General features: G+C 35.3%; 1 protein-coding gene across 3 annotated transcripts in view; it reads left to right on the plus strand.

Moving 5' to 3' along the window:
* Positions 1-6,208, plus strand: part of SPPL2A (signal peptide peptidase like 2A) — a 51,707-nt gene extending 45,499 nt beyond the window's left edge. For all 3 annotated transcript variants that reach the window (XM_036843101.1, XM_036843099.1, XM_036843100.1), the window contains one exon: positions 3,812-6,208. In XM_036843101.1, the coding sequence (XP_036698996.1) occupies positions 3,812-3,843 (32 nt within the window). In that variant the 3' untranslated portion in view covers positions 3,844-6,208. The remainder of the gene's footprint in view (positions 1-3,811) is intronic.
* Positions 6,209-12,821: the final 6,613 nt, after the last annotated feature.

Raw genomic sequence — 12,821 nt, forward strand, 5'->3', positions numbered from 1 at the left:
CAAGCCTGGGAAAATAAAGGGAGACTAGGTATGGACTTAGTATAGGAGAGGCCTGAGAATCAGCCCTGAAGACAACCCTCAGGCCATTACTGGTTCATCTCTTTGGCTAACAGTATAATAATCCTTTCCCTCTTCTCCCCCTACCTCCATTATCTGTTTCCAGAATATCCCTTATATAACTCCCAACTCAAAATCTGCCTTCTCCAAGCAGATATCCAAGAGTTCTCCAGTTGAAATCAGGTTCACCTTTCCCCATATTTTTTTTAGACTTTGACTTTAAATACTTATTGACACCTGCCTTGTAGTGTAGATATTGTGTATGCTTCCCTCACTTAAGTTATTAGCTCCTAGGTGTTAGGAACCCACAGTGCTGATAAGAGTGTTTTATACACTGTAAATTCTCAGTCTATGTTATTGAAATTCTTCATGCAAAGCAGTTATAATGTTCAGTCCTTAAGGCACTGACCTTTAATGTTCAGTCCTTAAGGCACTGACCTTTAATCACTTTTGTGTGTGTGTGTGTAAGCTTCTGAGTTGTGTTTTAGCAGCCTTCATAAAATTACCAAAAATGTTAATAAGGTATTGTAAAAGTGTGGCACTTTTGAAACATTAAACTAGACATATCTCTACAGTCTTTATATATAACCATTTTTTGCAAGTGCCAAAAGTTTTTGCTACAGTTTTGAAAAAAAATCAAATGTAAAGCAAGTAATATAAATTAAAATCAGAATCTAACAGCACATTTGTTTATGCTGTTATCATTTGATTCATTCTAATGCCTGATATTAGCATTGAGTGTAAGCGTAGTAGAAAGCAGGACTTTTCCACTGGAGATTTTTAGAAGTCATGGGTAGCCCTGATAGCCTTTTTATACTGTTTTCAAAGGGCAAATTATACCTTGTTTTTTGCTGAAACTTAGAGACTTCATAGAAATACTTTAGTGTTTTACTTGGAGTCATTCAGCCCTTCCATGAATTTCTCTAATCAAAAAAGTAAAGTTTTCTATAGGATTTCATTAAATGATACAGTTTGGAAATCTTAATTGTATATTTTCTATAGCTCAAAGCTACTTACACTATATTTTTTATGAACTATTTTTCTGGAGTGCTTTAAGAGCTACAATATTCAGTTTCCCTTATTTTATAATGAGTGTAGAGAAAGTTAAGGTGTTTTTTCTCTAAGGAGAAAAATTAAGTGGTGGCATAATTACTTTGGCATATAGAACAATTAATAGAAATCATCCTTTGGGGAGAATTTTTTGCTTCTAATCCTAAATCAGTGGAGTTAGATTTATGCAGCAACCTCCAATGGGCTGTTTTACTCTGGGTGGGAAGTAAGTTTTCAATTTGTTAATATCCAGTAAACAGTGGGTTTGTCTCTGTTAAATGTCACTAGTGCTTCTAATTATTTTTAGAAGTCACAAGCTGTAACTGACAAGTCAGAATACAGAGATACTTAGAACAACTCTGCTGTAGTATCAACAACTCTCCAGTTACTGCACTTTAATGAGCATTTTATTAGGCTGTTTCTGGCGATTGGTTCAGAGCTATCAATAAATGCCAGGTTAGTCGACCCAGTTTCAGAGAACATCTTTTCTAAATTGAGCTTGCCTATTTACAAATATTAAGAAAAAAATTTACATGAATTTTCTGGTTAATTTTATTATCTATGTTAATTTTTGTTGTGTTTTTAAAATCCTATTTCAAGTGTGCTCTTTATTTTTGTGTGGTTTTTTTTGAAAAGTCAGTAAAGAAAAGTAAATACAGAGTAGAGATGTCATTTCTCAATAAGTTGATTTTGCAAGTTTTTTTCTTTTTAACTAATATATTTCTATATTTAGAGATTAGATTACAGTGCCAATGAGGTACCAGAGGATTAGGAAAGAAGAGGCACATTATAACTTAGAGTTATGTAGGCTATTATTTCATTAGGTTACAGTTACCAGGGTCAGCAGGTCTTGGGGAAGAAAGAGGGTTTTTCCCCAACATCCATTTTGCAGTTCTCTGTCCCCACAGCTCCAGCCTCTTACACCGGAGTGTCTATAAATTGCTAGAAAAAAAGGGGGGCTAAATATATCTTACGTGCTTCTTCTTTCCCTCTCTCATTTAAATTGTGACTAAAATCAGCTCTTCAACAACTTCGTCTTTTGTGTTACCTATCTTGATTTGGCATTTATGCGCCACCCCCCACCTGCCACAGAAGTGCTATAAATATGCAACTACATTAATCCAGGGGATATCTTTGGCAAATAGAGGACCTCAAAACTGATTGTTTAGGGGCTTGAAATGACTCATAGAGTATCAGCAGGTTTGGGTTTTATAAGCTGTCTCCATCACTTGAGACAGTTGTCAGCTGAAAGCCTCAGCTCATGTTTATAGTCTTCTTTGTCTGGCACGTCCAGAGACCCCATCTGGAAATTATTCCTCTCTCTGCTTCCTCTTCCAAAAACCACTAAAGCTTTTAGAATCAGTTTATAAAAATGGGAACATTTATCTTGCTTGTCTTCTACTTCTTAGTAAAGGAGAAGGGAAAAACTACATCACAATACTTAAATTTAATCACCAATCTAAAAATCTTTGACAGTCTTCAGAAAGACATTAAGTACTTTTTCTTTTCCTATTTTTTTTATAGGTCACACTTTACTTTTTTAAATTAATTAATTTATTTATTTTTGGCTGCATTGGGTTGTTGCTGCACGTGGGCTTTCTCTAGTTGCGGCGAGCAGGGGCTACTCTTCGTTGTGGTGTGCGGGCTTCTCATTGTGGTGGCTTCTCTTTGTTGTGGAGCACCGGCTCTTGGTGCACAGGCTTCAGTAGTTGCGGCTCGTGGGCTCAGTAGTTGTGGCTCGCAGGCTCTAGAGCACAGGCACAGTAGTTGCGGCACATGGGCTCAGTAGTTGTGGCTCATGGGCTCTAGAGCGCAGGCTCAGTATTTGTGGTGCACGGGCTTAGTTGCTCCGTGGCATGTGGGATCATCATGGACCGGGGCTCGAACCCATGTCCCCTGCGTTGGCAGGTGGATTTTTAACCACTGCATCACCAGGGAAGTCCCTTTTTTCCTAATTTTAATTAGTTTTATCTGAAGAACAGGGTAAAAACACTGAAAACATTTAAGTGTTTCTTCCTTCATTCCCAAACATGCAAAGATTTTTATGAGAATATGGGAGGAACTGAAGTGATCATTTGAGAGAAGTTCATGGTAATTCCCCTAAAATAGTCTATGGAAAGTATATTCTTGTTTTTGTTTTCAGATATCATTTGACTTTTAAGTACCTTTAATTTCTTTGCCCTTAGTAGAAATTTTTGTCATACAGTCTTTTTAATATTTCATGTATCATTTAAAAATTATCCTAAGGTCAATTCAAGGTGTCAACCAGTTTATACTGTCCCTGAACCAGCAGGTATTCTCACAGTGATTTGTGGTGCCATTTTTAGTTTTTCCACCTGTAGGAGTGGACACTGCTTGGAATAGTGTCCTGGAATAAGCATCAGGAATATCTTGTGATGGATATTTCCACTGCCATGCAGGGCAGTATTCATATTGGGAGACGGAAATAGTGGAAGATCCAGAGAAAGCACTTATCAGATTGGCCCTAGTCTAATGATTAAGCTTCCTGAAAGAGTCATTGTCACCCTGAGCATGTCCTTCCTTAGGAGTGTGGATGTTGAAACAGTACATTGCTCCAAAAGGAGTGCTCGGTTCCATGGAGCACTCTGTGTCTCTTAAAAACTGGGACTCCTTTTGCCAAATTAGTGAATACTGGGGGCAAGTTGAAAATTTGCATTTCCTAACATCTTTTATTTATGCCTAGATGATGGACCATCTGGACTATGCAACAAATGAAGAAAACCCTGTGACTGCTGGTGAACAGATTGTCCAATAATAATATTATGTGGACTTGCAATAATGTGTCAATTGATTTTCTACAAATAGAGTTGGCCGTTTTAAATTGGCTTTTGAATTGACAATCTGAAAGAAACTTCAATGATGTGCTTGCAAATATGTATTTTTAAGAGCTGGTACTGACGACTACATGATAAGTAATTAAAATACATTTGCTTTTAACTTTGTTAAAGTTGTGCCTTCACATTAAATAAAAGCATATGGTCTGTGTAATTTTCAGGATGTAATATATACAGTATATTTTTCTAAAAAAAAAAGTCTTCATCCACCCCTGTACTTTTCTTATGAAATCTCTTTCTTTCAACTTTAATGATAGTTAAAAGTATTTGTCAAAGTGAGTTTCTGAACAGATTTTACTGTAAAGAATTATGCAAATTTTATGCTCTATAGAAATAACTGTTTAAGACCATGTAAGAAGGCAGTTCAGCAATGGAATTTTAGACCTTTTATCACTGCAGAGGTTAGAAATATATAATTTGGGAATATATATAAATGTGTATTTTTGTAGCATAAGTTTAAAAAAATCCCAATCCTTTTTTAAACTTGAGAACCTAAATTACTTCAGACTGCATATGTATTATATTAGAATATTTTTCCAGATATAGAGAAACATAATATATAGAACTAGTCATTAAAAGGAAACAAAAACTGAAATCCACAGTTTTCAGTTCTGCTGTTTCCTTGAAGATGTAGCTTAAATTTCTAAACTAACATTTAATTCCACTATGGTATTTCTGATCTCTGAAGTTTGGTTCTGCTAATGTTAAGACATAATATTTTGTAAAAATTATTTTTCTTATTAAATTATGTATTAATACATATGACTCATTGTTTGAGTGTTAACATCCCTAATAATCCCCTCCCCTACCTTTTTTTCCCCTGATCCCTACTCCTTTCCCCATAGGAAACCACTGTTAACTTTTTAAAATTTGGATGGAGAATGGTTTACTAATATACAAAGTGTGCTTCAGAGAAAAGAATTGGAGACAGAAGACAGGAGACTGGGTGTTAGTCTCAATTTAATTACAAGAGTTTGAGTAAATTTTATTAGCTCAATAAAACTGTATCTCAGCTTTCTCATCTGCAAAATGAGTATGTTAGACCAACTAATCACTTTGGTATCTTCCAGCTTGAAAAAATCTTTCTCATTCTTTGCTAAATCTCAGATGTGGACTTGAACATTATCCTGGGAGTCATAGGTCACATTATCTTTCCATTTTCTTTTATTTTCTCTAAGAAATTCCCAAATGAAAAGTGATTGCAAAGACAGCAGGATTTTGTATTTCTCTGTGAGTAATGTACAAGATATGTGAACAAATCCATGATTTTTCATCCTAAGGCCAGTTTAACTGATTAAAAGATAAAGCTAATGCCTTTAAAAATGGATCAGACCTTTGATGTTTGAACTAAATTTAGTATTTGAGGGAATTAGATGCTTTTGATTAATTGTTAAGTTGCTGAGTAATTTATAGATGTAGAAGCTCCCTTGACAGTCAGCCCTTCTTTCTACTTAATGCACTTATGGGTCATTTGGTTTATGGCAAATGACAAATAAGTATCTGACAAGTAAGAGTTCATGTTAATTTTGCCTCTATAATATAAAGTTTGAATTTTTTCCAAAGAATTTAATTTATTTGGCAGACTCTGATAGAGAGAACAGATTAAGTGCCATGTTAAAGCTCCAACTATATTTTCATTTATAATATCAATAAAATGTTTGCCAAAATACAGCTCTTTTAAGTAAAATTATCTGCACTCTTATCCCAGCTTTAGAATATTCAAAAGCCTCAACCACATTTTATGAAGAATGTTAAGAGAAAATTTTACATCTAGAAATCTGGAATCTTAATTCTTTGATGCAAATTCTACTTTATCCAACCGTTAGTTATCAAGAAGGTAAAACCTTGTTCTAGTTTGCTATTTAAATCTTACAGATTAAATAGAAATAACATAAAAAGTGAAACTTCTTAAGTTTCTCCATCTTCAATATCAACTTTATATTATATACTTAGTCCTTCTAGCAACTGAACTGAAAATATTTATAGAAATTACAATAAAGTGCAGAAATATTTTATTTGGGGAATCAAAATATAAGCAAAAGATAGTGGAGATGGAAATTTGGCTTTAGAAGACTGTATCATTTCGTCCTCTCTTGCCCTCCCATCACCAATAACTTTAAGGGGAAGAGAAGTTTGTTTATTTCCTAAACATGTCTTTAAAACAATAAGATATATTGTAGGAGATTACTTACTGCAAAAAAAAAAAAAAGTCTGAGAAATTCCCTATGTACATTTTTGTAGTTTATCAAACAGAAATTATTAAATACCTCAAATTGTAAAGTCAATGATTTTTACTTCAGTTTAGTTCGACAAAGATAAATATGAGGTTTGTGGGAAAGGACTTTGATATTTTACTACATTATGTTTCCTTCTAGCTTGTAGATTTTTTTTTTAGATTGGCAATACCTTATTAGTAGACTCGGCAATTTATTTCTCTTTTGAAGGAAGAAAATTTTAACCCATCTGCTGTTGGCATTTATTGATTTTAGTTACATGTTCATAGAGATTTTGATGAAATGGTACATTTAGAGTAAATACAAATGAGCTTTCCAGTTTTCCTTTGTTTTTTTAATTTCTGCCTTAGATATAAGCAAAAACTAATTTATTTAAGTTTGGTCTCTAAAATGTCAACTTGATCTCAGCTAATGAGGCTTCACAAACAGGAATTGCTTTTCAGACTAGTGGATTGTACTAGTTTGAAAGGCTTTATATTTTCCCATTAACAAGGAAAAAAGTTGTTATGCCAAACAACCCGTTTTACAGTTTAAAAAATTTATTTTCAGTGCTCTATTTACCTCAGAGGTAGTTCTAAAGGAGGTAGGGGAGGGTAATGAAAATAAAATCAAAATACAGAATAAAAATCAGTTTATGCTTTCTGGAAGAAAGATACTCTATAAATTCAAGAGATCTGAATCAAATGACTTAACCTTTTGGAATTTGAAAGAAATTATGTAGTACTCACAATTTGGATTACTGAATTTTCAGAGTAAACAAAATGATTTATAAGAGTAATATTCAGGCCATATTACAGTGAAAATCATATATGTAAATTTTCTTGTTTAATGTTTCCATAAGGACAGCTTTTGTATCTAAGAAAATGTTCATTGGGGAAAATTTTTTTAGCTAAATTTTTTAGAATAGTCCTACATTATTTGCAATTAAGGGGCAACTAAAAGAAAAAAATGTGAAATATTTAATGTCATTATTTGTTTCTTTGGTTAGGCATAAAAAGTAAACAACTTATTTTCCTTTGGAATATGGATTTTTTTTCAGTGTCTAAAGTTTATCTGGTTAGCCTTGAGATTTCCCAATCAGACAAGTCAATGTAAATTAGGTGGGTTTTGCTTGTTTTATACCTTCTGTTGTCTTTTGATCATATGAGAACCTTTTTTAAAGTACATGATTGAATTTTTACTTCTTAGATGGAGGTTTGAGTGTGAAATTCTTTTCTTTTAACACTTTGATATGTTAGTGTAAATTAGTACTTTTATAGCACTACTAGGCTTTATTTTTTTATAGAACATGATTTAAAATTTTTTGAAGTGTTAATTTGGCAGTGCTTTAAAACTCTTCATTATGTGCCAATACTGACAAGAAAAACAGGTTTTTTTAATGTATTGAATTCACTATGGTATTCAATAAATTCTATTTTAAAATAAAATTTGAGTTTGTTTTATTTTGAATGGTGAAAAATAATTGAAAATGAACTAAAAGCTACTAGATCATGTTCACATAAGGTGAAAATGATAATAATCACTTATGAAATTGTGTGGCTATTTTAAATCTGACAAATTATCCATAAAACCTAGACTCCATAAGTGTCATTTACTGGAAATTTATATTGATACATAATAGCTCTTAATAAATATTTATTGAATTGATATATCTATAGACTTTTTTTACCAAGAAACTATCCTACCTGTTGTAATGAGCATCCCTGACATTTGCAGCTTTGCTTATGTTCTCACAAATTACTAAGATCCCTGCTGCCATTGTACGGGGTAATTTTTTGTTTTTAACTTAGATGTGGATGACCCAGATATGTATCTGTAGTGGTTTTTTTTTTTTTTTTTTTTAAAGATAATTACTGTTTATTTATGTATTTTTTTTTTTTTTTTTTGGCTGTGTTGTGTCTTCGTTTCTGTGCGAGGGCTTTCTCTAGTTGTGGTAAGGGGGGGCCACTCTTCATCGCGGTGCGCGGGCCTCTCACTATCGCGGCCTCTCTTGTTGCGGAGCACAGGCTCCAGACGCGCAGGCTCAGTAGTTGTGGCTCACGGGCCTAGTTGCTCCGCGGCATGTGGGATCTTCCCAGACCAGGGCTCGAACCCGTGTCCCCTGCATTAGCAGGCAAACTCTCAACCACTGCGCCACCAGGGAAGCCCCTCTGTAGTGGTTTTGTCTTGACCATATGTTGAGGAGTCCTGTTCAGAGGAGCCTTGTTTCATCCCACAGGCCCATATACCTGAAAAGATGCATAAGAAACTGGAAAGAGAGGCTCTCTTTAAGAAGAGAGGGAATAAGATGGGTTGAGCACAGGAGTGAGAGGGAGACTTATTTTTCACTGTATACTCTTGTACCTTTTACATTTTCTATCATATACTTCTATTAAGATTCAAAATACAAATCATAAAAATCTATTGAATTATTTTCCTCTTAATAGGTATTCATACTAACAGATGGTTAACTAATAAATTACTCATATATTTTCCTTAAGATAGTAAGCCTTGGAAACAGTCTAATATGTATAGTGGGAGTAAAGGGAGAAATATTTAACCACTTGTCATGTTTTTTGTCTTAAAATTTATGTTCTGTACAAATTTATTAGCTTGAAATTCATTTTTTGCTAGAAAATAAGAGTAGAACTAAATTTTATAAGCTCATTCCCATTTCTATAATCCCATGAAGACTCTAGAATTGAGATCAGAAGTTCTCAACTTAATATTTCTTTGTGGCCCTTAACCAAATGACCCACAACAAATTAAAAATAAAGCAAAAGTGGGAATTCCCTGGCGGTCTAGTGGTTAGGACACAGTGCTTTCACTGCCGGAGCCAGGGTTCAGTCCCTGGTCCAGGATCTAAGATCCCACAAGCTGTGTGGCATGGCCAAAAAAAAGGCAAAAGTAAAAATAATGAATCACTGAAAAGCATTGACAATGGAAAACAATGTCCAATTCCAGGCAACACTAATGATAACAAAGTATCCTTCCTAAAAGTTTTGGAAATTTCAACTACCTGCATACGAGCTCTTAGAATAGACACTTTGCACTTGCAGCAATAGCCAGACTCGGCAGAATTCTGGAGAGAGAGCTCTGTAAACTGCAGTAAGGCACTAATTCTTAACAGCTCTCTTAGGAGGTTATGGGTACAGTAAGCCCCCTACATACGAATGAGTTCCATTCTGAGACCGTGTTCGTAGGTCCAATTTGTTCGTAAGTCCAACAAAGCCTAGGTACCCAACTAACACTATCGGCTATATAGGGTAATAGGTTTATAATACTTTTCACACAAATAATACATTTTAAAAAACCAAACACAAAAAATAAAACATTTTTAATCTTACAGTACAGTACCTTGAAAAGTACAGTAGTATAACACAACAGCTGGCATACAGGGGCTGGCATCGAGTGAACAGACAAGAAGAGTTACTGACTGGAGGAGAGAGAGGAGATGGGAGATGGTAGAGCTGAAGGATCGTCAGCAATAGGAGACAAGGAGGGCAAGCTGCAATTTCACTCATGCCTGACGTTGATGGCACAGGTTCTGTTTCCTTGCTGGATTCAATTCTATCTACCCTCTTGAAAAAACGACCCAGTGATGTCTGGGTAGTAGCTCATTTTTTCTCGTCATAGATGACACAGTAGCACTGGATTGCATTCTGAACGGCTGCTGCAAACTTCGTGTACCATTCTATGTTCTGGTCCTGTGCCTCAAAAACTAACAGTGCCTCGGGACTTCCCTGGTGGTCCAGTGGTTGAGAATCTGCCTTCCAATGCAGGGGATGCGAGTTCGATCCCTGGTCAGGGAACTAAGATCCCACATGTTGCAGGGCAACTAAGCAGGCACGCCACAACTACTGAGCCCATGCACCACAACTAGGGAGAAGCCCATGTGCCGCAACAAAAGATACCACGTGCGGCAACTAAGACCCGACACAGCCAAAAATAAATTAAAACAAAAACAAAAACAAAAAAGAACTAATAGTGCCTCCTCAAGTAAAGACAATCCCCTTGCCATTTCCTGCATAGTGAATCTCTTTAGTTATTCAGTTACTTCTTCCTCTTGTCTCTCTTCGTCCTTTCTCTGGGCCTCCAATTCCATCAGGTCTTCATTAGTAAGCTACACAAAGTAAGTACACAAAAGCACAACCACGTGTAGAGAATGCATGCACGTGACAATGTACGCCAGACATGTGAACTAACTTACGTGATTGGACATGTGAACACAGGTTTGCATCTTTGAAAGTTCACAACTTGAAAGTTTACTGTAAATAGTTCTTAACCTTAGCTGTAAATAAAAGTCTATGGTTTGGCATGTCATTATGTTAAAAACAACCTTCCAATTTAGATCATAGGGTCACTTCTTTAGATAAGTGGGAAAGGTATCAATTGGATTCTAATTAATAGTTACGTGTTAATAGGCTCTGCTAGCTATAGAAAGCCAAGTAATTTTTTACAAATGAAGAGTGCTTCATCCAAAAATTTATTATATGTGTTTGGAACACTGAAGCCTCACGTATTATTATTTTTTTCTATAAAATCTACTCCAGCCCCTTTCAGTGCAGAGAAATAAAATAGACAAATGCAAGTGCCAAGTCCTCTCCATACTCTTCCAAACGTCTCTCAAAGAATCCTGGTACTCACCATCCCCACTGCCACTAACTCAATTTAATTCATCTGTACTGTAACAGACTTTTAATTGGTCTTCCAAATATTAATTTTACTATCAATCCTCCTTCCATATCATAGCCAGTGATCTTTCCAAGATGAAAATCTGATCATGCAATTCAAGCACTTTAAAAAAACCTTTAATAGCACCAAATTTGTTTAAGAATAGTCTAGATACCTTAATGTGGTTTTTCTAGTCCCTGTTTCTTTCCAACTTAATCTCCCATTATTTTCCTCTCCTTCATTCCTGCCCCCTTACACTCTTCCTAGGAAGCTCTTCTGCACACAGTCCCACCTCCCACACCCAGCCATCCCCTATAGACCCTTCAAATCTCAGTTTAGGTATCACTGTTTGGAATGGGAAGAGATAAATGTGGAAAGAACAAATACAATTCCTTTATGGAGTTTTATTAAAAAGGAAGACGAGAAATGGGCTCAAGAAATAAGTTTGGTAAATGGGAAAAGAATTTGAAAAAGAATAGATACATGTACATGTATAACTGAATCACTTTGCTGTACACCTGAAACTGTCACAACATTGTTAACCAACTATACTCCAATATAAAATTAAAAGTTTAAAAAAATTAAAAATTTTTTTAAAAAAGAAAGAAGTTTGGAATGGGGGTAGGGTATTGACAAGGGAAGAAATAACAGCATTTTTGAATGTTAATGGAGATCCAATAAAAGGAGATATTTTGATGATGTTGGAAAGAGATTGGAGAATTAACTAAATTTATTTCCTTGAGTAGGCCAGAGGTGATGGGATCTAGTGCCCAAGTGGAAGGGCTTGCATTAAATAGAAATATGGAGCAGTTATGGAGTAACTGGAGATAAGGTAGTGTAAGTATAAATGCATAATAGGGAGGTAGATGTGATAGGTGTGAGCATGGGAAGTTCTATTCTGATTGCTTTTATATTCTGACAATGAAGTGCTAATCAGGGTCATCAGCTGAGTCAGTTTCAGGAACAGATGCAGGAAGTTTGAAGAGAAAGAAAAAAGTTAATCTTTCAAAAGTAAGAATGATTGGTATAGGGACAGGTTCTCAAAGTGTGGTCCCTGGCTCAGCAACTGCATCACTTGGTTAAATATGCAAAATTTTGGTCCCCACCCAGACCTGAATCAGAAACTCCAAGGGTGGGGTACAGCAATCTGGTTTTTAACAAACTTTACAAGTGATTCATTTACAAGCTAAAATTTGAGACCAGGCATATCAGACTCACTTGGAAGGCTTATTGAACCACAGGGAGCTGGGTCCCAGTCTCAGATTTTCTAATTCAAGTCTGGGGTGGGACCCAACCAAGAATTTCCATTTCTAACAAGTTCCCAAGTGAAGTTGGTACTGCTGGCCAGCAGACCACACTTTGAAAACTACTGGTCTAAGGAAATATAGTATGATATAGTTGCATCAGGGGCATATCATGAGGTCCGTGGTCTTAAATTTAAATTGGACTTTCTGTTTGTGTGTGTATGTATGTGTGTGTTTCCCCAGCCACATTCAGTTATACAGGTATAATATTGATTTGAACCAGGGCTGTGACTTAGCCAAGCAAATTCAAAAGCAAAAGAGGAGCAAGGGAATTTAGGATGTGTGTGAAGGAGTGAACATAACTTATTAACCATGAAATTTAATCTAGGTAAAGAAGAACATGAGGGTTTGGGGGGGGCAGTAAATGATAGTGAAAAGGTGTTAGGATAAATGCATTATAGATACCTATAGAATTGAATGATTGTTGGGTTTGGAATAGTAGAAAAAGTTCAATAGATGGAAAGTGGTGGTCCAAGATGATTGTTAGAAATGGAAATTATGAGGAATTGCCATTACTGGTAATGATAAGGTCAATGAAGGTTTCCCAGATCAAATACAGGATGCCCATTTAAATTTGGATTTTAGATAGACAACGGATACTTCTTAGTATAAGTATGTTCCAAAGTATACTTAGAATGGGTTTATTTTCATCCATTATGCTGATCTTA

This window comes from Balaenoptera musculus, chromosome 2 (assembly GCF_009873245.2).
Source record: "Balaenoptera musculus isolate JJ_BM4_2016_0621 chromosome 2, mBalMus1.pri.v3, whole genome shotgun sequence".
Taxonomy (NCBI): domain Eukaryota; kingdom Metazoa; phylum Chordata; class Mammalia; order Artiodactyla; family Balaenopteridae; genus Balaenoptera; species Balaenoptera musculus.